The 25,518-nt window shown below is 50.3% G+C and overlaps 1 protein-coding gene across 8 annotated transcripts in view; it reads left to right on the top strand.

Annotated features, from left to right (window-relative positions):
- CEMIP (cell migration inducing hyaluronidase 1) overlaps positions 1-25,518 on the top strand; it is a 159,877-nt gene that overhangs the window by 79,293 nt on the left and 55,066 nt on the right. For 6 of the 8 annotated variants that reach the window (XM_087429053.1, XM_004432005.3, XM_087429049.1 and 3 more), the window contains 8 exons: positions 8,278-8,387; positions 13,395-13,541; positions 14,054-14,192; positions 14,907-15,143; positions 17,611-17,790; positions 20,557-20,627; positions 21,219-21,314; positions 21,910-22,031. In XM_087429053.1, the coding sequence (XP_087285179.1) occupies positions 8,278-8,387; positions 13,395-13,541; positions 14,054-14,192; positions 14,907-15,143; positions 17,611-17,790; positions 20,557-20,627; positions 21,219-21,314; positions 21,910-22,031 (1,102 nt within the window). Of the gene's footprint in view, positions 1-6,841; positions 6,948-6,984; positions 7,959-8,277; positions 8,388-13,394; positions 13,542-14,053; positions 14,193-14,906; positions 15,144-17,610; positions 17,791-20,556; positions 20,628-21,218; positions 21,315-21,909; positions 22,032-25,518 lie in introns of those variants that run through there. The other 2 variants (XM_087429054.1, XM_087429051.1) reach the window with 2 other exon arrangements.

Below are 25,518 nucleotides of genomic sequence, written 5' to 3'. Positions count from 1 at the left end.
GAGCCTGTTTGTTAACCTGACACCTTAGGAGCCAAGTCAGCTGGCTATGGGATGTGTGATGGGGCACGGGCTCTACCCCTCCATGCAGATGAGACAGGCAGCTTCCACAAGGAGGCAGGCAGCAGCTCCGGTGGTGAGGAGTCTCCCAGGAGCCATGCACCAAGCTGGCAGCAGCTGGCTCTCCTCCTGGAGGATGGGAGGCTGAGCTCAGCCGCAGGGGCGGAGCCAGAGCCCTGCTGAGCCCCGAGCAGCAGACTGGGGACCGTTAGGGGCTGTGGCTGTGGCATCCCTGGACGTTGGCAGAATGAGCGGTGACAGGGCTGACTCGTGGGTTTGTGTAGGCACCGTGAGGGGTCTTGGATACACCTGGAGGGAAAAAGGAACCGTGCAAGGGGCCAGACTTCCCGTGTGACTAAGTGAGCTCGGAGATGTCAAGGATCTAATGCCTGGGGACCAAGATTAGGGGACCCTGGGACATTTGGGTTACCTTTTAGAGTTTGCAGTGCCCTCTCCAGAGAGTGCTGGGGTTGGCAGGAGAGGCCAGGACCATTCCTCGCTGCAGCCTCCAGTCCGCTCAGACTGCAGCAGAGGCCCCGGACTTGGTGAGTCTGGGGAGAAGGCACCCATATCAGTAATATGACTTCCCCTCCTCCTTCACGATCCTGGGGGAGAAAACCAAGCGTCATAGGGAAGATACCCTTTTTTCCTCAACTGAGGATAAGGCTTAAAAGAAGTTTTTTAAAAAAGAGTTATAATTTAAAAAATGATCAGCTTGTTTAACTGTCTCCAATTTCTGCTTCAACACTCCCACCTGTTTTTTTTGGAGCGCACTGGACCAAGAGCCCAACGTCGCAGAGCGGGCAGGTAGCCAGGTCCTTTGTTCATTCAGCAGTCGCTTGGCAAACACACTCACTCACTGTCCAGTGTGGACTGGGCAGCCACTGTGCGCCAAGATGTTGGGCTAAGGTCTGTGGGAAAAGAAAAATGGGTTTATGGAGGCCCTGCCCTCAGGGAACCTGCAGCCCAGGTTTCCAATGGAAATCATCCAGTAAATTCCAGAGACAGAATGAGATACCTTAAAGAAAGGTTTGATCAGTAGGCTGTGGATGCAGAGGAAGAAGCAGTTAATGCAGACTCTAGGGCCGGGAGAACGCCTCCGGGGAGGGAGAAATGGAATCTCAGGACACGCTGCAGATTTGCAAGGGGGCGCAGCGCTGCTGGGAGGACGGCGGTGGGGAAACAACAGGAGGGCAAGGGAGCAGCGTAAGCAAGCGCAGCGGGCCGGGGGAGTCAGAACCCTCCGCTCCCGGGCGCGGTTCTCCCTCCCACCCCCCACCCAATGGCCCCCTCGCCAGCAGGTGTCTTGTCTTCCTCCACGGAATGTCCGGAAGAGTGGGAGGTGTAAATAAGTCGTCTTTTATCTTTTGTTTCCCTCCTCTCCTCTTTTGGGGGCTCTGTTGTGCTCGAATGTGAGAGACAAGCAAAGCACTCCTGGAATAAAACACTGAACAAGCTGCGGAACAGGAAGGGCTTCCTCCCGCCGCCCCTGAACCCCTGAGGTCACGGGGACCTCCCCACCCATTTGTGTCCCATTTCCAAGAACAGGGCTTCCGACTTTGGGGCCCAGGGCTGTGGCCTGCTGCCGTGGGCACAATTCCCGTTGTCCAGGCGGGGCATGTGCCCGGAGCCCAGCGTGGGGCCCCCGTGAGGTCGCATTTGTGTTGTGTCCCCACTCCAGTGTTTCCTCTGTCAAGTCCTCTATGTCAAGCTTTTGAGAAAGCATCTCGTTTAGAGGTACCTCTTTACTGATGACAGAGTATTACCAACTTATCCGTGCAGGAAGCAGCCTAAAAATCCCATTCAGTAAGTCACGCTGACAGTCAGCCACATCAGGCAGTGAGCAGGAGCCAGACATGGATGATGGTGATAAACCAACATTGATGGAGCATTACCCTGGGCCACCCGCCCTGCCACACACATCGCATGCATCATTTCATCCTTCTGGTAGCCCTGTAAGGCGGCTACAATTATTCCCCCATTTCACAGCTGAGGAAACTGAGGCTTAGATTGTTAAATGAATGACCAAGTTCACACACAATTCTTAAGGGCAGATCTGAGACTTAAATTTGTATCTATCTTGTGAAACAGCCTGAATGCTCAGTGCTTAGCCAATGCTCTGTCAAATATTCATGAGGCTGACACATAGATGATTGACAAGAATCTCTCTTGAGCTGAGTTAGCACTCTGAACTAGTGGTTGGCAAACTTGGGCACACACGCGAGTCGTGTTGAAACACAGACTCCGCATTCTGTGAGCCTGACACTCAATGGCCGGTCACTTCGTCTTTAGGAATTAGAAGCACAGTTTCTGCAGAGGAGACCAGGCTTTGGAATGTCCCTGGTCTTTTCTGGAGTGTTTTTGGTCTTGGTGGCTATGAGAGAGGTATGGGCAGGCGTGTTCTCAAGAGGAAGGGGCAGCTGGAGCCAGAGCAGCACGTTTCGTGGAGCACCCTGGGAGATGCTCTGATTTGCAGGAGCAAAGGGTCTTCTAAGCATTTTTCTCTGAGGAGGGCGGGTCCCCCTGCCCCTGGGGTCCCTAACATGGCAGCCCCACATATCCCATCCAAGGAGACGGTGCTGATGGCAGCTCCTCTGAGAAAGGGCTCAGGACTGCTGGAGAATCCCCAGAGGTGGGACACTTCCAGTGTTTACCCGTGATCCAGAGGGTGCGTGGCTGCTCTGCCTCCCACCTCCTCTTTCTCCCTGGGGATGCTGAGTCAGGACCAGTGACCAGAGAGGTGCATTCCTCTGCCTGTGAGAGCTGGGCCTGGGCTGGGACGAGCGGCAGACCAGGGAGCCAGCTGCCCATTGCCTGATTCGGGAGAGGGAATGTTACAGAAGGGTTTCTGAACCACCATTTGTCAGAGGAGCTTTCTGTCCCGAGGGAAGCAGATCTCTGGCCTCTGCCTTCCAATTTCCACAGTTTCTCGTGGCCCCTGGGATAGACTTGTGGGTTCTTATCCAGAAAAGGATCTAAGTTGAGTCTGTGCAGGGGATCCAGCCTGCACCAGCCCCATTGGGCCCTCCAGGAATAATGGCATGGATTTTAAGGCCCATGGACAAGAAACCTAGGTTGTAATGACAGGGGGCCACCAAGGCTTTCCCAACGCAAGAAAGCTGAGGGAGATTCTTGCCCACCTCCCCCCTTCCCCTCAGCTTGATTTCAGGGTCATTAATCTGCTGACGAGGGGCAGAGAAAGATCACCTGTCAAACGTCTCCTCCCTCAGTGAGCCTGGCCGAGAGATGGCGGGGTGGGGGAGTTATTGTTCCTGTTTCACAGAGCACGGCGTCCAGAGCCAGACTCCTGGGCTCAATCCTGACTGTGCACCTGCTGGCTCTGTGACCCTCGGCAGAGTCCCAGGCCCCGCCCCACAACCGCTGAATCAGAATCTGTACTTTACCAAGCCCTCTGGGAGATTTACGTGCACAGTATAGTTTGAGAAGTGCTGGCTGTGTTATCTCTCATTTTTCTACCTGCATTCCAATAGCTTGAGATTATATTGCAAATAATTTTATCTTTAGGAATTAGAAGCACAGTTCCTGGAGAAGAAAGCAGGCTTTGAATTTTGTCACCCACTAGCTGTGTACCTCAGTCAAGTTAGACTCCTTGTGCCTGAGTCCCCCCATCCACAAACTGGGAGTAATAATGATCCCTAACTCAGAGGGTTGCTATGAAAAAGTAAATTAGTCAACATATGAAAAGCAAAGGCTGGGTTGGTGTTTGCTTCTATTGTTATTACTGTTACTGCAGATGAGAGACCTATGAGCTTCAGAAAGATGAACTAATTGACTCAAGGCCGCTGCAGTAGAGTGCTGGGGCTGCCATAACAAAGTACCACAGACTGGATGGCTTAAACAGCAGAAATTCATTTTCTCACAGTTCTGGGGGCTGGAAGTCCAAGATCAAGGAGTTGGCAGGGTTGATTTCTTCTGAGGCCTCTCTCCTTGGCTTGCAGACGGCCGCCTTCCTGCTGTGTCCTCACATGGTCGTCCCTCTGTGTGTGTCTGTGTCCTAATTTCCTCTTTTTATAAGGACACCCATCCTATTGGATTAGGGCCCACCCATATGACCTCATTTTACTTTAATTACCTCTGTAAAGGCCCTACCTCCAAATAGTCACATTCTGAGGTAGGTGCTAAGAGTGAAGACTTCAAGATACGAATCTTGAGGGAATACAATTCAGCACATAACAGACTCATAACCATTAAGTGGCATAACAGAGTAAATCACACTGTTTCCAAGAGAATTTGTGAGGGTGTTGTTGGTTCCCAGTCTCCCACATCTCAGCAGGAGAGAGAGTGGTCTTCATACAGATTGTCGTGTCTGGACAGTGGTACCATCTCTCTTTCTACCTTTGTCCAGGAGGACAACAGCTCGTCACTCGGGGGCATAGTTCCTCCTTCCTTCCCTCTCTCTTCTTGCCATAAGATACTCCAGGCATGGGGTGGGGGGCAAGATTCACATCTGGTTCCTCTGTACCTCCCACAGGACCTAATCTGGAGACCAGCGATAGATGACTAACATCTTTAGAGCCAGCCTATCTCCACTGAGCCTCACAACAGTAACTCCTGGTTATGGGTAGTATTAATGTTCCCATTTTAAAAATGAGAAGGCTAAGCCACAGAGAGGTTGAATGACCTGTGTAAGATCACACAGCTGGTGAGAGCCAGAGTTGCAACTCAAACCCAGGTCCTCAGATTCCATCTCCCAGGCTCCTTCATGTGTGCTACCACGTGTCCTTGACACCAGTAGTTCCCGTGACTCGGCACTGACCACGGGTCCGGCACAGAGCTGGATGCTCTTCATGTGGAGCATCTCATTTGGTCCTTACAACGGCCTTGGACTTTAGGATGCCTTATTCCAGGTTTACAGAAAAAAAAGTGAGGCCCAGGTGGTCAGATGGTTTTCCCAGTGTAAGCTGCCTGGCTAGGATGGAAGATTCTGGAGCCCAGGCTCTTGGTCACCACACTGTGCTGCTAGTCGCTGAGCTGGGCCTCATCTCGGTTTCCGTGAAACAAGAATTCTCTTAGTGCACATTTGCCAGGGAGTGTGACAGTTGTCCTGTGCTTTCTCCTTCTCCAAAACGAGCTTCCGGATCACCCCGCAGATCTCCGCTTGCCCCTGCTCCGAGCTTAAACTGACCCTCTCCCCACCTGCATCTCCCTCCGCTCGCCGTGGTCCCTGAAGAGGGTCCGGGCTCCGCGGCTCTGCAGGCAGTGTGAACTCTCATCCTGGGCCCAGGACGCCGTGGGTGTGCTCTTGCTGGTGCGGCTGCTCTGGGAGGTCTGGCCAGGATTCAGGGGCGTCTCTGGAGGCTTGAATAACACTGCTCCTCTTGCTCGGCAGGTGACAAGCTCTGGGCCCCAGGGCAGCTGTGGCCGGGCTGCCCGGAGGAAGAGCACAGACCAGGCGCCTGCTGTGTGAGCGCGGGCAGCGTCTCTTGCTCCTGCTTCTGCTCCTCATCCCTGGGAGGCCTGACAAATACAAGGACGAGCAGCAGCTGGACTAGGGAATGCTGAGCTTCTGGAAAACTTTAGCTTGTTATTGTGAAGACTTAAGGAATATCCCGAAGTGCCAGCCTTCCAAAAAGCGCGGCCACCTTCTTCCTCCACACAGGCTCTGCTGAAGAGGTCTGCTGCACCTTTAAGGAAAAGGCCAGCTCAGGGCCATCAGGACCCAGCAAGGGCAGCAGTCAGCCAGCCTCCTGCCAATAGCTTCCTGCGGAAACTTCTAGAACTGTTAGCCACCATGCACTCTTCTCAGGCCTTCAATAGCTGGGACCCGTTTCAAGACAGTGTCTCGTCAGCCCGGGAAGCCGGATCGCATCTCCTGTTGCCAGAAGGCTTTCTGTGGCCAACGGAGAAAGCCATCCTCCCTGGGTGAAGAATTCCCAAGTGAAATTTGAGAATCTTTGGGGATTCACCTCAACAGAAAGTTTCTCAGGGTTTCTGTACTTAGGCGCTGGAAGGGCGAGAGGGCATGGAGGACCGGCCCCCGGCAATGTGGGGCTCACCCCTGTGGACAGAGGGGTCTCTTTGATCTGATGGCTCAGACATGGCTGGCTCTGAGACAGCAGACTCTGGTCTCTTTAATGTTAGGAACAAGAGCATTTGAGCATCATCCCTCCAAGTGGAATTGTTTTTACGTCTGTCCAGAAAGTGATTTTTTCTGTCTTTGAAATGACCTATGATATAATTGGAAGATGTCAGAGCTCTAAAGTCCCTGTGTGCCAACTCCCACTCTGCACCTGGGGAGTCCCAGGCCACAGAAGGAGGTGCCGTGACAAGGGTCACCCGACAGTGAGGGCAGGAGAGCTGCCTGCAGCCAGACTGCCTCCCATGCCCTGTCACCTCCAACCTTGGTGCTTGTCACATTCCTTTACCACGCAAAGGTGCCAGCTCATGGCCTAAACATCCAGGTTCCCTTAAGAGGAGCCCCGTGACAATTCGGGGCTTCTCGGCAGCAGACAGAAAACTGCCTTTGGTTTTTAGACTTGAGAGCAGGGCCCTGGCTTCCCCTGAGAACCACGAGACAGTCCTGTCCCCACTCTCCCCTCCTTTCTACTGCAAAGGGCACAAAGCAGACACTCCTCTCCTGGGGGCCATGGGAAAGGCGCCATTCCCAGATGCTGCGATGGGTGACTCCAGCGATCGACTGAAGAGGCTAGAATGGGCCCCATTGTTCTCTGCAGATCAGACCTGGGCCAGGCAGGGCGCCTGTTAAGGGGACACCGCGGGCATTGATTCTGAGTATCATTTCCTCGCTCTCCTTCCTCCCCAGCACGCCTGTGTGCTCCATGTGAGACCCTTTCGCCTGCCCCGACTCATCCCTTTCGCCTGCCCCGACTCACGGAGTGCACACAAAGGGCTTCACCTGGAGCTGAAAGGTCAGGGATGGTCAGCTTTGTTCCTCAGCTAGTTCAGAGGGAGGAGCCTGTGTCGTGAGACAGATTCAGGCCCTTTTCTCAGTGTGGGAGAATGTCTGTTTGTTTCTGGGAATGACGGCATGGAAGCCAGATCTGGCCATTCCCCAAGCCCAGTCTGAGCAATCTGTGTGTGCCACATAGGACTTGAGGACAAAAATGTTTCCCCAAGTGGCCCTATATTCTGAAAGGGGAATCTGGCATCTTCTTTTCAAAGTTCCTTTCTTGAAGTTTATCTAGGCAGATTCCCATATTCACCTTCTGTATGAGTAAAAGAAAAAAAAATAAGTGGGTTTAATAAAATAGAAGTTGAATTCTCTCTCACATAAAAGTATATCCATAGTCAGGCCATTTCAGCTCTCTGCAGAGCAGGAACCTCAGTTCTTTCTCTCTGCTTGCTGTGCCGTCCTCAGTGCCTGGCCCCCACTATGTGGCCAAAGACAGCTGCTGAAGATCCGGCCGTGAGGTCCACTTCTAGCCAGCAGGAAGGAGGAGGAGGGGAGAAAGTCTTCCTGCCTGCCCTTAGGGACATTTCCTGGGATTCACACACTGTACTTCTGCTATATTGGCTAGAACTTAATTCCAAGGCCACAACTAATGCAAGAGAGACTGGAGAAGGTAGCCTTTATTCTAGATGGCCACGTGCCCAGATAAAAATCAGGGGTTCTGTTACTGAGTAAGGAGAGAAAATTTGATATTGGGGGGGCAATCAGCTATCTCCGCCCCACTTTCCTCTTGGATAGGTGGTATGAAGAGGGTTTGTAATACACAGGCATCCATATTTAGGATTTCAATATTATTATCAAGACTTGTTTTAGAAACTACACTGCTAAAGGTGGAGTAAAGTTTAGAAATCAGCCTGTCCACATTCTCATTTTTCATATTAGGAAACTGAGGCCCGAGGCAGTTAATCATATCAGCTGAGCTCACACAGCAAGTTGGTGGCCTCTAATTTCCAGCTCACGTTCAGTAGAAGTATGTTTTGTTTTTTCTGTTTCTTAAGAAAAAGCTTCATTCTGGAGGGGAGGGAACGTGAGCGCCAAGGATGAAATTCCATCCCTCACTGGGGTTCTGAGCTGCAGGCCACGGGTGGGGTGATGACGGGGTTTACATGCCCCAATCTGCCCAGCCCTGAGTCATGGTGGCCGAGGACTCTGTGCTGGCCGGCGGGAGTGTGCCCACGCCGGCACTGCCTCTGTGTGTGCATGTGGCCCTGTCTGTGTCTGCGTCTGCCCCACACGCTGGCTCCAGCCCGCGGAGGCTGCAGGTCTGACTCGGCGTGCTTCCATTGCAGGACACACTCTGCCAGGATGGGAGCTGCTGGTGGGCAGGACTTCTCCTTCGGGGTGATGCTGATGATCAGTGGGCTCATCCTGGCCCACGTTCCTGGGGCCACATCCACAGGTGAGCCACCGCAAACCAGTTGGACTTTCGCATCTCAGCGAGGAAGGCACAGCCCCTTGTTGAAGCAAGGCTGCTGGGAGGCCAGGAGAAGGAGCCACGGGGGCGGGCTCAGGGTGGCTGGGCTCTGACCTGTCCCTGCTAATTCCTTAATCCTGGGCACGTCTCATCCTGAGCTTCAGTTTTGTCATCCACAAAGTGAAGGGGTTGGACCAGACTGAGGGGTTACAAACTCAGTGTCTACAGGAGGCAGGCAAGTGGCATGACCGGTGGAGCTGGCCAGGTAAGGGTGGTCCCCTGAGGAGTTCAGACCCCTCTAAAGGGAACCCACTTTGCGGTTCTGGCCAATTGCTGCTGCGTGTGAAGGTGGGGTCCCTGTGGCAGGATCTCGTGAGTTTAAGAGAAGGCAGAAATCTAGATTTTCACGTAAAAGCTCCCTACCTGTTAAGTGTTGGTAACCAATCCAAATTTTCCAAACCACTTTGGGGGGCCAGAAAAAAACACACAACTGCGAGCCAGCTTGCCACCTCTGGGCCACCTGATCTCAATGTTCCGTTCCTGCTTTGCCATCCTAAGATCTGGCTACATTAGAGCACCTTGTCAGCTGTGATGTTCTGGACGGGATTTAGATCTATTTTTCTCAATATCGTCTGCTTTTTCTTTGAGTGATTTTGAATTGACATCCAGAAGCATGAGGATTGTTTGCACGGGCTGCAGAAAACAACAATCGAATAACCCAAACTAGAGGTAGAAGAAGGTGAGAGATGGCGGACAGTTTTTTAATTTTTACTAGAAGTTTAGTAATGTTACCATCACCATTGATTGCTCTTTTTTCAATGCTACTATTATTAATTGAGCTGGATACTTTTCTACAATAAGAATAAAGGACCTTCCATTGTATTATATTCTATTTTTTTCAACCCACTGATGGAAGGAAGTAATCTCTAATCATAACTAATGAAATTCCTTCAAAGTCATTCCTTGTAGAATCTTTCCTATCCTGAAGAGACGTAGCAAGAAACCAGTATTTTTGGGGCCGGCCCTGTGGCGTAGTGGTTAAGTGCGTGCGCTCCGCTGCTGGAGGCCCAGGTTCGGATCCCGGGTGCCCACCGACGCACCGCTTGTCAGGCCATGCTGTGGTGGTGTCCCATATTAAAGTGGAGGAAGATGGGCATGGATGTTAGCCCAGGGCCAGTCTTCCTCAGCAAAAAGAGGATTGGCATGGATGTTAGCTCAGGGCTAATCTTTCTTAAAAAAAAAAAAAAAAGGAAATCCGTATTTTAACTTTCAATGCAACAATTGACGATGTTCCCTGAATTCGTTCATTTATCCTTCCACTATTTATTCAATTAAAAGACACCAAGAGGTCATGGACTCTGTGCCAGGAACTGGGTTTGGATTTCCCTTTAGTGTGATCCACCTCAGGGCCTTGGGAAGGTCTAATCAGGGACTTCCCTGGATATTTCCTCCCACTTCCTGGATATCTCTCTTCTGTTTGGGTGTAAACCATTTGGAAAAGAGGCTGTGCCTCTGGTCCCCTCTGGGCTGTGCTTTCCTCTGATGTCAGAGAGTTGCAGGCACCAGCCCCTGCCATTCATGCTCCGAGTAGGTGGGGCTTGTGTTCATCCGCAATGTTGCTTCCTGTGGCCCCTCCCAGGAAGGGTGGTTGCCGTGGTGATATTTCAGCAGAGACATTGACTGTTTCCAGCCACTAGCTGGTTCATACAAATAAAAACCCACTGAAACTGACCTTTACCAAGAGCAAAACATCCAGCCCCAACAAAGGAACCAATCTTGTAACTGCTGTTCTTTTGCTGGGGGAGTCGGAGCTGCTGGAGCTCGGGGCATTGTGCTCCTGATGACAGGAGAGGCTCAAGATCAGGCTGACCACCTCCAAATGCAGATGCAGAGACTAACGCAAGCGCGTGCACTTGGAGAGGAAAGGGACAGTCAGGATTGTCCTGGGAGATGTGGGCAGTGACACTCTAAGGCTTTGTCCTGGGGAGTTGGAATGATTCCTTCTCAGAATGCTCACGGCTCCGTGCCTGGACCACTGGGCTTGCCAGTTGGCCACGTGCATTCCCCACACGGCTGGGGAGTCACCTCCTGGAAAACGGAGGCTCCAGGTCCAGGACTAGGTGGAGGGCAGCCCAGGGCTCCTGATTGGCCTCTGCTAGAAGCCAACCAAGCACTTGACCCATCTGAAGACAAACCCAGGGTGGGACCTTGGCCCTCAGAAGCCGCTCAGAGGGTCGGAGGCTCCAGAGCCCTCATGACCATCATTGGCTGCTGACTGCCGAAGCAGAGAGCCCACCCCCCAGCCCAGCCTGGCACCTCGCTGGCAACCCTGCTCTCTTATGTGAAAATGGAAAGTCCTCTGATGAGCAAGCCCCACTTTTTTTCATTGCTTTGCCACTACTTGAGTCCCTCAGGGTTTATGACAGCTGGAAGAGCTGCTTCAGTAAAAGTCCAAAAAATGTGAAATTCTCTTCTTAATGAAAGAGATCCAGAGCCTGAATTAGGACTCATAGTGGGGCAAATGAGCATAAAGGACAGGTGTTGTGGGGCTGTGGGGTGGTGGAGGATGGGGAACAGGACTCAGCAAACTGCGCCGAATGCCTGCACTGTGCTCTGCAGAGAAGAGGAGGGCTGGGCACTGCTCTCAGATGGGCACAGATGCTGCTGTCGGGGGAAGAGAGAAAATCTCCCTCTGCCCTTTCCCTTAAGGTTCTTCTGGCTGGCCAAATAATCAACAAGACAGGTTAGCAGGAGAAAATAATACCAAGTTTAATAACATGTATACATGGGAGAAAGCAGGGACACTGCGTTTCTCAACACAATAGCAGAAATTCTCATCTTAAATATCATTTTCAGCCAATGACAAAGGAGGATTTTGGGGGTGGGGGGAGTCAGTTACAGGAGATTACCACTAAAGCACAGTAAACAAGAGTAAGGTTTATTATGTAGCTCAAGGCCTCACCTTCCACATTGATAAGTCACTAGAGATGAGCTCATCCCCCTCTCTTCTCCAAACAGAGAGGGAGATACCTTTACAAATGGAGATTTCCCTTATAAATGTAAATGATTGTCTGGCAACTCTTCGCAGGGTCATCCAGAGAATGTGGCCAGAGAGACAGAACTTCTGATAAGAGGGGCTTGTTGGTGCCTTTCCTATTGTAACATTTACCCTACGTTATCTTTACAGCCATCATGATAGATCTGTTCCAGGAAGGAGCCACCATGTCAAATTCTTTAGGCAGTTAGTGGGGGAGGTCAAATGTCCCTAGAGAAAACAACCACGGTAAAGAGATAGATTTCAGGGTGGCCAAATCTTGATCTCCCACACTGCAATACGGCCTCCGGGGCTGATACCTGGTGCTGAGTATAGATAAAGGAGCAGCTCCCTTCCAGTTCTCTTGAGATACATAAATATGGGACAGACACTCTGCCCCAGAGAGAGCCGAATAAAAATCAAGTAACATTTACAACTGACATGCTAGCCATTGTACTGAAGCCAGAATCCCTTCTGGGGTCCCCATTCCTGTTGTGGATGTTGTTCACGGCACCCACTCTGCTCAGGAGACATGACCTCCCTTAGGCACCCTCCCTGAGGGCCTGAGCTGGGGCGCTTGCATCCATTCCTTCCAGCAGCTCCCCAGGGTCCTCACTCCCCGAAACCTTGTCCCTGCCGTGAGTTCACTGCGAGCACCTTCCCACCTCTCCGTCCTCACCCCAGGGTACTTTAACATCTTCTGTTTCATACTTCACGACTTTCTAGGGGTGGAAAAAAGGAAGGCATTGGGGCTTGTTCTTTGAGGCAAGTCATCCTCGTTTTGTTTTGCCCATTGCCTTGTCCCACCTCTTTCCCTCTGGATTTTTCCTTGCTATGCAGGGAAATCCTTCCAGTTTCTGACAGCCCTCCACCCTCCTCCATCCGTGGTGCACTGCTGGATTGGAGCCCGTGAGCCAGAGGAGGAGGAGGCGGCTCCTCCTGGTGCTTCCCCTGGGGCTGGGAGAAGAGCCTCTGCAGCACCCAGCACAGGGCTTTCAGTTCAACTAGCCGTTCAGACTCATGCGGCTGCCAGGGGCCGCACTTGGCGCCAGACTCACTCTGGAGGATCTAGGACAGAAACACAGCCAGCCCTCAGAGTGGCATCAGCTTTCTCTTCCACAGGAGTAGTCCTGGCAGCATTCCGCACAGCCTTCCAGAGCTGTCCTCTTTGGTTCCCCAGGTGACAGCTCCTCAGGTGAGAGGAGACAGCATTGTCGCTGGACAGGTGTGGGAACCACCTTGGCCTAGAAGCCTCACGCCCTACCAGAACCAGTGCTTCTTATAGCAACTCCACAGATGTAGCTTTCAGAGTTCCTGACTGGGACGTGCCCAGTTACGAGCACCCTCAGGGAACCCTCAGCGAGACAGCCCCACCAGGGATAGATATAAATTAGGTGTAGTTCCTCCCAGTTTAGATGCCATTTACTAATTGGGGGTCACTTTTGAAAATATAAGCAATGTTGCTTGGTAACATAGTTTATATAATACTATCTTTCTCAGGTTTCCCGGGGAACAGAGCTAGAAAATTAACTAAAAGTCAAATTCTCATGCAGAGGGGGAATGGGCTTTGTTAACTCTTCAAATAACTGCTTCCCAAAGGAAAGAATGTCTTGGGATACAAGCCATCTAGGTATACCATGGCCTGACTTTAGGTCTTGGAATGTCTTGAGGAGCCATCTGGTCTACCCTTCATTTTATAAAGGGAAAAACCGAGCCCAGAAGAGGGAAGTGACTTGTTCACAGATACATGATGAATTAATGAAAGACAAGGACTGGACCCCGGGCTCCTGGCTTCTGTATTCCGGGGGTCCACTTGCTTTCTAAGGCCTTGCTTTTAGTTCTAGTAGAGAGGAGGCAGGAGCCATGAAGATGCATGAGAGCCCCTCTTGTGGTCTGTGGCAATCCTTGCTTGGTGAGGTTGGTCGATAGGAGTGGTGACATCTCTCTGTCCTTGGCAGTGGCAACCGAGTGTCCTGACCAGAGCCCTGAGCTGCAGCCCTGGAACCCTGGCCATGACAAGGACCACTATGTGTACATCGGCCAGAGCAGAACACTGCTGCTCACCTCTTCCGCCACGGTCCACTCCATCCACATCTCAGAGGGAGGTAAGCCAGTTTCTCCCCCTGGTCTCTCCCCACTGCATGGCCTCAGATCCTAGAAGATGAGATGCAGGTTGCCATAACTTCAGAGGGACAGAACAAATGTCACACACTTTGGGTTCGTGTCAGAGCATCTGGTTGTTTGAGAAACCGTCAGCTCTGAGCGCTTAGGAATGGCTTGTCAGAGGTCCGATCTTAGTGAAAGAAGCATTTATAGAGGAAAATCCTATTGGTGCTCTGAGCAGTCCTGTTATCTTACCTTCAAATGCTTGCTCATTGAATGCGTTGCATGCACTGATGGCAGTAAGTAAACCAGGCAGGCATTATTTAAGCATTGCAAGGCAGAGAGAAGAGAAAAGTAACCACTTGTAAACACAGCAAGCATAGAAATGTTTGAAAGATGTGCCTCCTTGCCGGCCTGCCTGAGATGGAGGCTCAGGAGGTCAGCCCTTGGCTTTGCTAAAACCTCACCACTAACACTCGTGTTCTGAAACCTCACCCCATCCCTACCTCTTCAGGAAAGCTAGTCATTAAAGATCATGATGAGACAATCGTTTTGCGCACCCGGCACATCTTGATTGACAACGGAGGAGAGCTGCATGCTGGGAGTGCCCTCTGCCCTTTCCAGGGCAATTTCAGCATCGTTTTGTACGGAAGGTGGGTAGACAGCTTCCATGGGTCAAATGTTACTCTTGGATCTGACAGGAAGGAGGCTTTCCAAAGGAGAGAGGGAGGCAAGATGGCGAGGTTTTAGTGCAATACAGGAATTATTATTATGTACTGCCAGATCGTAATCATGAACAAGACAGACATTGGTGATTTGAGTGAGCTAGAGAAGTACACGAGGCATTTTTATCCTGACCTGGGTCTGTACTTAAGTTACAGAAGTCCCTGCCAAGCTTTCAGCCACCTTCCAATCATGTCATGGCTCAGGGAATCTCTGCAAGTGTGTACTTAACGTTACGATGGACAAGATAAAGAAATATTCCATGCAGTATTTGCCTCTGGCTCTGCTCCCTCTTCAAGTAATTGAGAGTTCTAAGAAGTGGTCGCCAAGGGTACGCAAGGGTATGCAGCACGTGTTCAGGTGATTCCACATCTGATATGGACCAAAATACAGAGCAGTTAGAACCGAAAAGAAGTGCCAATATGTAAACTATGATCAATATTTCCGTGTGGCCTTTGGATTCGTTTCGTGTGGCTTAGGAAGACCTGGGCGCTAATGCTGTTTCTCCAGGCCTTGTGCGATCACCGAGGTGACTGGCTCTATGCCAGCCACAGTGGGAGTCAGGAGTAGTGCAGGCCCCTCTGGGCTCAGCGTCCAGCAAAGAGAAGTGTCGGCCGACTTTGGGGAGCTGTTTTCTCTCGTAGGGCTGATGAAGGTGTTCAGCCGGACCCTTACTATGGCCTGAAGTACATTGGAGTCGGCAAAGGAGGCACCCTTGAGCTGCATGGACGGAAAAAGCTCTCCTGGACGTTTCTGAACAAGACTCTTCACCCAGGTGGCATGGAGGAGGGAGGCTATTTTTTTGAAAGGAGCTGGGGTCACCGTGGAGTCATTGTTCATGTCATCGACCCCAAATCAGGGACAGTCATCCATTCTGACCGGTAAGGTTTGCCTTCGCATAAACACATACTCATTCATTCATTCAGCATACACTTCCTGAGCCTGGGCCCTAGCCACACGCAGCTCTAGGTGCTGGGAGGGCAGCAGTGAAAGACCCAGACAGGAGTCCCTGACCTCAGGGGTTCCATGCCTCCTTCCTGAGGCATCTGCCGTGTGAAGCTGATTCAACAGAAACAAGCATGTACACACAACAGAGTTTCAGACTGTGATAATTGGTTATTAGGGGAAAAAAGACCTAGTGACATGGTAGAGAGTAACTAGGAAGATCGTTTTGCTTCAAGTGGTCAGGGGAGGGCAAGGAAGCCACGCCTAAACTGAGAGTTCTAAGCTGCAGGGTGAGGATGGGTCAGGGGAAGAGTGTTCAGGACAGAGAGCAGCAGGTGCAAAGGGCCAGGGGTGAGAAAGAGCGTGATGTCCTCCAAGCACAGGAGGGCCAGCAGAGAGATTGAGCACGGAGAGCAATGGGAACATGCACGATCGTGTTGGAGTTTTAGGCAGGGGCAGGGGCAGGACCTTGAAGGCCACGGGAAGGAGGTGGGTTTTGTTCTAAGTGGGATGGGAAGCCACTGAAGGTCTTTAGGAAGGGTGTGATCTGATTTAAAAGAACATTCTGGCTGCTGTGTAGAGAACGAATTGATTGTGGAGGCCAAAATAGAGATGGCGAAGGTGGTGAGGAGGCCTCTGTGGTGGTCTAGGCCAGAGGTGTTGCTGGCGAGGACTCAAGTAGAAGCCGTGGCAATAGAAGTGGGTGAACTTGAGAGCTTTTTAGGTGGCAGAGAACGCAGGTGTCCTGCTCGCTCCTCTCTACCGCCTTCCCTGGCTCTGATGTAAGCTGGCAGATTCTGCAGAGGCAGGACCTGCCCTGCAAGCTCCCGGGGGCTCTTGTCCTGGCCCTACAGAGGCTTTCCCAAGCCACTTGGAGGGAAAGATCCACCAGAAAGGACGCAGTGGGGGTAGACAAGCGGAGAGAGCTATCCTGGTGCTGCGGGAGGAGGGAGACGCGGAACTCTCGAGAACAGGGTGTGAGCTGTTGTGTCCACAGGAAGTATAGCGGGGAACCGGCTGCCCCAACAGGGGCAGGTTGGGCAGGAGCAGGCTGGATAGCCAACCTTGCCCTCTGGTGAATATTAGTAACAATAACACAATCACTGGACTTTGTGCAGCACGCTGTGTTACCCGCTTTATTTGCCATAAGTAACTGAATCTTCATAAACCCCCTGAGAGGTGGGTTCTGTTATTATCCACATTATACAAATGAAAACACTGAGGTTCAGCAGGGCTAAATTTGCTCAGAATCACATGGCTGGTAACTGTTGGAGCTGGGATTCAAATCCAGATCTGCCCAGACCCTTGACCGCTCTCTGCCTCCACAGTGCCCTGGTGGCAGTCCTCACCCCACAGGTGACAGATGAGGCCAGGGTGAGCATGGCTGACACAAAGTATGTCAGAGAGCCCCCACCTTCTCACGGGAGAGAACAGTCTCCTCAGTCATGTGCTGCTTCTTAAATCAGTGCAGTATGGTTATTGCAGCAAGCCAACCTTGAGTTGAATTCATTCTTGAACTGGATAATGAGAAGTTATCCTTACAGCTGATGTGGAGGTTCCAGAGACAGAATGCCTGCTCCTTCCAAGTCTCCTTTGCTCAAAATGTGTGTCAGTGGCCTCAAGAATCTGATAGCTAAATGTGCATGAGTAAAGATATTAATAAACACTAAACATACACACACACGTAAATGCAGGCTATGTCACCTGGGAAGGTTTCCTAGAGGAGTAAGAACTCAGGTCAGCTCTTGGAAGGTAGCAGGCACCTGATTAGGTGGAGAAAACGTGGAGTTGCATCAGTGAAGACAGGAGTGGGCGTGTGGTGTGGTCACAGGGCCCTGGACGTGCTCGGCTTGCCGCAGGTGATTCCTGGGGAGGGGCGGGGAGAGCAAGGGGCTTGGGCGGGTGGGACCAGGTTATGCCAACAGTTGAAAACAGGTTTGAGGACTCAGGAGCACCTGTCCAGTGACCACCGTGCCTCCAGTGTTTTCCTTTTCCCAAATCTTGGCTATTCATGCTGGTTTATTTTTTTAGATTTGTTTTAGAACTATTTTGCTTGTTAAGTCCCAAGGCAAATTCTTTTGGAATTTCCATTGTAATTGCACAAAATCTTTATACTTAACATGGGGCAGAGTTGGGATCATTACAAAATTGTGTCTTTCCTTTGTAAATTCTTGTCACCAGTGGTATAGATTTTTTGAGATCTGTATTTCATGGATGTTTTATGTGTATGAGGATCTGTGTCAAGTTTGAGATGACCGATTTTTGCTGTAATAAAAGCGTCTTTCTTTAAAAATCACAGCCCTTGGGATCTTTGGATGACATGGCAATATAGACATGTGCTTAGATCTCTCTTTTTTGGCTGCTTCTAGGACTATTAAAGTCCCCTCTCTCGGCCCTTGTTAGGTTTGACACCTATAGATCCAAGAAGGAGAGTGAACGTCTGGTCCAGTATTTGAATGCAGTACCCGACGGCAGGATCCTTTCTGTTGCGGTGAATGATGAAGGATCTCGAAACTTGGATGACGTGGCCAGGAAGGCGATGACCAGACTGGGCAGCAAGCACTTCTTACACCTTGGATTCAGGTATTGCCCATCACTTCCACCTCCCAAGGCTCCAGAACACTGGAGCAACATCCCAGGCAGAGTTGACCTTTGCCTCCTCCTTTCCCCGTGGCCACTCTACCCTCGGTGGTGACTTAGGGAGATGCAGGCACATTATGCATCTGCATCGGACATATTGGGGCTTGTTCTCAAAGGGAGTCTGGTTTTTTTTACAAGCATATTCCACTCTTAAAACACAAAAAGTCTCATTAATATGAACTCATTCAGGCAATCACCTAGAAAATATTCGTTGAGCACCTGCTGTGTGTAAGGCCACACCTCAGATGTACAGCAGATGCTCATGGCAAAGGGGCTGTGTTGTGCCTCAGGGATAGGCAGACATTTGTTTAGAGATCATGCAAAGTGTCTCTGCCCAGCCAAGCACCCGGGGAGAAGGACCTTTGACGTGCTCCAGCGTGTGTTTTCCTTGCCTCAGATTACAACGTCACGCCTGACTTTGGTGTGCACACACATTGGCATGAAGAGAAAACCGGTTACCCCGTTTACCCCAAAGTAACCACACCTTTTTATCATGTTGAATCAGATCTCACCTCAGTGGAAAGTTGAGGTTGTCTGTCCCGTGGCTGTTGGGAGATAATGGTGCCCCTCCCTTCAGCTCCACAGATCGTGGGCAAGATCATGGGCAGGATCGTGGGCAGGGCAGAGGCTTTTCTGGGCTGCAAGCAAAGCGATTTTATTGGCTGGGCAGAGATCCCCTGGGCACGGAGTGGCGCTCCAGGTTGCATTCTCCAACAGCCCCGGGGCTGCTCCTTCTGGAAGGGTCTGGGCAGGAAACTCAAGCAGCCAAAGATGACAACCACACCTTGGTGTCGCAAAGCTCCTTTGTTAGCAAAAACGGACAGCACTTCCATTTCATTGTTTTGTAAGCCAAAAGGCCAGTTAATTTTTTTTTTAAAGATTTTATTTGTTTATTTTTTCCCCTCAACGCCCCAGTAGATAGTTGTATGTCATAGCTGCACATCCTTCTAGTTGCTGTATGCGGGACGCGGCCTCAGCATGGCCGGAGAAACGGTGCATCGATGCGCGCCCGGGATCCGAACCCGGGCCACCAGCAGCGCAGCACGCACACTTAACCGCTGAGCCATGGGGCCGGCCCAAAAAAGGCCAGTTTATTAATTTACAATGAGAGACAGAACCACAAAGGGACTGGCTACTTAGGGCCTCAGCAGAAGAAGGTCTAAGATGTGGCACCTGATTTAGCCTGAATTTGAGTCTGGGCTGCACCTCCTGTTAGGTGTGACCGCAGGCGAGTGACTCATCCTCTCTCTGTGTCGTTCCTGTATCTGTAACATGGGAATCTGTCAGGAGCCATCTCAAAGGGCTTTTGGGAAGGTAAATGTGATAATGTGAGCAAAATATTTGCCGTTGGGTCTGGCACAGAATAAGGACCCAGTAAATGTTAGCAGTTTTTCACTTCTCATAAACAAGAGCCATGGGAAGGATGCGTACAGTGTTTTGTCTTGGCCATTCCCATGGGTAAAGGAAATAGGTAGGCAGGAATTACATTTTTACCCCTCATTTGTATAGACACACTTTGAATGATAAACTCAAAGCATCTAAAATCAGTAGAAGAACTGAGACTTGAACCCATCGTTTGTTCATTCATAGAAGAGGTGGTTGTTGAGCAGATACTGGCGTAAGTCGTAGGCTAGACTAGATGTACAGAGCTCTCAAGGGAGAGCAGACATTGAATGAGAATGATGATGGGACGTGAGAGAGCAAGAGAGTGGGCAAAAGGCAGAAGGGGGGCTTTCGTGCAGACCTGCAGTGAAGATGAGGGCAAGGAGATTCTCCACAAGAGACTAGCATGTGCAGAGGCCCAGGGGTGAATGTGTGGCTCTCCTGAAGACATGGGGGAAGTACAGGTAGCAGGAGGGCTTGCAAGAGTGGGAGGGGAGAAGGATAAGGCTGAGGAGGCGGGCACAGGAGGGCCTTTTGCTTTGTGCCAAGAAGCTTGGTTTATCCAAAGGGAAATGGGGGACCATTGAAGGACTTGACACAAGAGTGACACAGTCAAATCTCCAACCTCAATAAAGACTTATTTTCCAAGATAAGAGATTAAAACAAAAATAATAAAAGCTATTGAGGACCAAAATCTATTGATATCTCATAGTAAGAGAGAGGCTATATTAGGCATTAGGGGGAAGACAAAAATGGGTGAGAAAATCTCCCTGCCATATAGCAGTGCACGCTTCAGTAGAGGAAAGATGGATACACAACTTTTCAAACTGTTCCCCTTTGTTTTTCTCCTTCACTTCAATGAAGAAGTGGTGTCTCTCTCCATCCCAAGACCCAGTGCAGATCGCTGGGTAATCAGTCACATCAGCCATTGATATCTTCCTCCAGCTTTACTCTGGGGAGCTGGGCTTGAGGGAAACAACCTTTCTCTCTTGGACCCTGTTCCTTGTTTTCCTAAAGGAATGAGAGCACTTGCTTCAGGACCTAATTGAGCCTGGCTTGTGGTACGAAGGTCTGTGGGCTTGTTTGTTAATTTGTGATTCGTACCCCGTCTCCTGCCAGAATGGAGCTGAAGAAGCTCACAATCCACAAACATCCGGCGGCCAGGTGGTTTGAAGGCCAGGGCTGCAAAGAAAGGCCGTGCAGAAGGGGAGCCCAGCCCGTGAACAGCCAGGAGGGCCGCTCATCCTCGGGACGCCGTTTCAGCTCTGCCTCCAGAACAAGCTCAAGCGTGTGAAGAACTTCACTTTCTGTTGTTGTTTTTTTCAGACACCCTTGGAGTTTTGTAACCGTGAAAGGAAATCCCTCGTCTTCCGTTGAAGACCATATTGAATATCACGGTAATAAAGAGCTGGCGAGAGGCCTATTTCCCTCAGTGTCTCTCTGAGCAAGAGGCTCAGGGTCTTTCCAAACCACCCACTTCCCTCAGGACTTGGTGGTCATCTCCCCACACCCAGTTGAGTGACCAGCCGCTTAATTGGCCATGTCACGTGAAAGTGCCAAAAGTCAACACTGATTTAAAGTCAATCAGTAAGGTGATATTTACATTTTCAAAGAAATTGGCATTGACAATCCAAAACACGTGACACAGGAAAGGTGAGAACTGGGACAGAGCCAGCAGGGGTGATATTTGAGCTAAAAAGACACCTTGGATGGTCTTTACCACATAGTGGCGGCTTCCTCTGCCCAGAGAAGGTTGAGGAAGGCACTGCCCGTTCAAATCCAGTCTCATCTCATCCAAGAAGGGACAATAATCTGCTTCCCAAATGGAAAGATTGACCTGAAACTTTTTTTTTAATAAATGGCTCAAGATGAGTCTGTGTAGAGGGCTTTCTCTGCCTTAGAGAAAGGCAGAGATCCTTTCTCTAAGATCACATCCTTCTGGATGTGGGAGTCTGTCATGTTGGTAATGCGTCTGGTCTCTCCTATAGGACACCGCGGCTCTGCAGCTGCCCGCGTATTCAAACTGTTCCGGTCAGAGCATGGCGAGCTTTTCAATGTTTCTTCATCTAGCGAGTGGGTTCAAGGTGAGGAACTTGGGACAACCTGGTAAAACCTACCTACCAGTGAGATAAAAAGGCCAGGACTTACTATCTTTGTAGAACAAGGATTTTTCTTTTGTGCCAATAAGACCACTTAACTGTTGCAGAGTCAGCTGAATTTGCAACTGGAAGCTGCCTTGAATTCATCAAGCCACAGTGGGCAATAGTCCGGAGGGATGTTTTCCCCCACAGAATACCTTTCTGTGCCAGGCAAAGGCCCTGAATGGGAAATGCAGACAGGAACAGGACCCCACCTTCAAGTAGCCCCAACGTGGGGACTGGGGTGCACAAGGCAGCCGTCCTTGGATAAGGGGTTTGTGGATGGATTTCATCTCTCTTCTTTTTGCAATAATGAAGAGTATCTATTGCTTTTATAAAATTAAGAGTCAATACGAGGAGTTTTGAATTAAAAGGTGGGAGAGTTGGCCGATTATTTACGAGCCTCCGGTGCCCCAGGCCGGTGCAGCTTGGACAGATGGTGTTCAAGTCCTGCTGTGCCGAGGGTGCTTGGGACTACACTGAGCATGGCTGGCCCTCCCGGGCCTTTCCTGTCTGACCCTGCTCTTTGCTCTCTGCCTAGACGTGGAGTGGACAGAGTGGTTCAAACATGATAAAGTGCCGCAGACTAAAGGTGGGGAGAAAATTTCAGACGTCCGGGCTGCTCACCCAGGAAAAATCTGCAACCGCCCCATTGATATACAGGTACCGAACTCAAAACAATCAGTGGTTATAAAGGCTTTATTTTGAAGAAGACTCTGCACATCACAAACTTGCTGGCCAGTTGAGTGGTGTGATTCTCATGGCCCTCCTGTGACACGGGTAAGCCAGAGAATAACATTCCCATTTTAGAGACGGAAATGCAAGCTTGTTATCAGTTCCAGGCCTCCCGGTTAGTGAGTTCCAGAGTGAGGACTCAAATTCTTTCCTGGACCCACCTTCCAAGTTCCCTGCCTTCTCTTTAACCTGCTCCTGCAGCCATGGCTGAGAGTGCCCAGCGCAGGGATGGGTCGGCCTCATCCCACTTCTCAGTTGATTTCCTTTGGGACCCTAAGTACACAGGATCCAGCTGGGATTTGGGGTGCAGGCTGAGCCCAGCCCAGGTGGAGAACACACCCTACAGCCTTGTTCTCTGCAGAGCTAAGTGAAAGCCAATATTCATAGAATAACAGTGTTTGCTCAGGATCTGCACTTGGAGTTACCCTATCCAGAGGGGACCTCAGACTTCTCATCATGGAAGTATTGAGTACATACACCGCCCTCATAATTCAACAGCTCAGCTGGTGAGCTACTGGGCACAATGGATGACAGGTAAGGCATAGGCAAAGAAAATGGAGTTTATTTCCTTATGCCCGGTCTTGTTCCAAAACGAGAGTTGAGGCCACCTAAATGCTTGATGTAGAATTAGAAATCATTTTTGAAAGCCCATCCTTGCTCATTTTATCCTCTTTCAGCCAATAAAAGTGGTGATCAGCATCTGTGCCACCCCGTCTCTCAGATTCTCCACCCACAGGCCGCAGGTCACCTGACTGTGCTCACACCCCACTGCACCATGCTGGGCAGTTTCTGCCCTCTGCCTGGCATTGTACAGGGACCAGGGGGCAAGTGGCCACTTTTCCAAGGGAGGACGCTCTGTTCTGCAGTTAGCAAAGGCCAAGGAAACCTTTCTCGTTACTTGGCTAGGGCTCTCCCTTCACGCGGCTCCAATGTTAATTGAAAAGAATTTACCCAGATTAAGTTGCAAGTTGTAGGCTCTTCTTGGGTCTGACAGAACAAAAAACACTGACTCGCGCAAAGCACATAGGTCCTGGATTTAATTTTAATTTTCTCTGCAACCTGAACATTCCAGCTTTAATTCTGAAATAGCCATAATCTTATTCCTCCAGTTTCCTTGGCTAGAGGAAGCCCCGTCCTTTACAGTCCTCTCTTCCCAAGTACTCTTGGGAATCCTCACAGAGTGCTGACACAGTCTACAGATCCCTCGTGTTTGCCCTGCCAGCCGTCTGGCTCCAGACCACTGCTATTTGGAAGACCACTTCTCCACGCCAAGGAAACAGCCTTCCTGAGGCATTCCCCTCATCCAGTGACTTTGCTCCCAGCACAGACACAGGCTCTTCCCTGAGTATGTCGAAGCATGGCTAATCCCAGGCTAAAACATTAAATAACACGTTACCGAAGGCTCGAAGATAGCAGAGGAGACTGGTTTATGTATGTTTGCCCCCACCCCATACTCTCTAACCACCAGTCTGCTGCCATAGTGCAGGGTCCAGTTTCCTTCCAACAAAAGGAGGATCCTTGACAGTGAATTCCCTGAGTTTAAGTTATTTGAGGTCTGGAGAAGAATAAAAGACCCGACAACAGTTTTCCCCGCTTACCCTGAGGCTTGGAACAGCCTTCCTACAAAATCGCATTCTTTGACAATATTTTGCTGAGCATTGTAGCCCCTTATTAGTTCAAAACTCTCAATTCCAGAATAGGATCTTGGCTTTTTCTTGGCAAAACGAAGGCCCGTTGAAGCAGTCATTTAAAAATATGCCATGTGCCTCCAAAAGTGAATTCAGACCTCTGTCTCTAGAGACCAGGAGAAAGTGCTGCTGTCCTAGAGATGTGAAGTTTGCCCGTGCTTCTCACCATCAACCTTCAGTCAGTCATGGTGCCCAGAGTGAGCTAGAGCATCGCTTTGAACTCATAAAAGACAACAGTGGGGGTGCATAATATACTCCTGCTTTTTCCAAAGTTAGGGAAGCGGAGCCAGCCTGGTTCTATGTCTGCAACAGATGAGAGAAGCAGAATTTCATCCTTGTTATGAGTGTCAGACACATCAGCCAGGAGCTAAATGCCCTAGTTAATTAACCCACAGGAGAGACTGAAACAGAATTGAACTTCCCACATGTCCATTTTTGGCACTATTGGAAATCACAGATTACTGTGGTCACTTGGCGTGTCTGACCACTGCATGGGCCGAATGCTCCTCTTCAGGGCTGTGGCTGCCCCCCGAGCCTGTGTCTTACACATAGAGGGCCCCAGACGCCTGCTCTGCCTAGACATAGTCAGATCCTCCGGAGGGGAAGGTGTGTCAAGGACATCTGTGACCTAGGCAGGATTGGAGGAGGAGGGCTGGAAAGAAAGAGGAAGGAGCAAGACTGGCATAGCCGACCTCAACTCAAGGAAACCTCTTTCAAGATCTGATATTTTGTGATTCTGCAAAATCAAAACCCAACCCCCACCCCCACCCCGCCCAGTTTCCATGTCTTTGTCCTCCTTGCAATTCTCCTTGGCTGAAATCCCCTTTCCTCCCAGCTTCTCACTTAAAACCCACCCACCTTTTGAGGCCAGTGGGACCTCCTGGACTCATATCTCCTTGGGGATGATACCACATTGGGCAGTCTGTACATCCCCCACAGCTCTTGCATGGTGGTTGGTGGTTAGCCTGGTGGTTAGGAAAATGTATTTTGACACCGGGGAAATCTGAGTTTGCCTCGAAGCTCTGCCACTGTGAGCTGAGGTGCATCAGCAGTGCCAGGACCGGGCCAGGCGAGTGAGGAGCCCAGGGCAGGCACACCGTCTGAGGTGGCCCTCCCTCTCAGGGGTCGACTCTGCCCTCTTGCGACCCTGACGGGGAGCACCGCCCCAAATGTCGCACCCGGGATGCCTCATTCACAGTCCTGGCCACAGATTCCAGTCAGGTCACTTAACTTCTGTCTCAATTTCCTCATAGGCAAAAATGGGGATAGTATTGTTCCCTCAGAGGATTATTTTGTGATTTTAACGCAACAATATATGAAGTGCCTGACCTATAGTGAATGCTCATAAATTTTTTATTATTTTAAAATTGTTTTATTTTATTATTATAATAATATTGTTAATTATTTTATGATTATTAGTTATTATCATGAACAACAATAAAATTGTGCCTAAAGTGAAGATGAGTTTCAATAAACAGTGATGGAGCCCTTTTTACTCTTCTTATCCAAAACTGAGGTCATTCTTCAGGTTAGAAAAGGGAAGAAGAGACAAGCAGCAGAAATGAGGAGATTCCTTGGAATTGTTGTTGGACGTTGTGCCTTGGAAACTGTCCCACTCCGTTCGGTGGTGTTTTCAGGCTCGGTTCTCAATATTTTGGGGTCTACGAAGAACATACTGGCCTCATCGGAGAACGTCAGGGGTCGGGGAGCTGGGCTTGCCAGTCAGC

The sequence above is a fragment of the Ceratotherium simum genome, chromosome 3 (genome assembly GCF_057802395.1).
Source record: "Ceratotherium simum simum isolate JZ-2026a chromosome 3, ASM5780239v1, whole genome shotgun sequence".
NCBI classification, from domain to species: Eukaryota; Metazoa; Chordata; class Mammalia; order Perissodactyla; family Rhinocerotidae; genus Ceratotherium; species Ceratotherium simum.
This window is presented reverse-complemented; position numbering and strand designations above follow the sequence as displayed.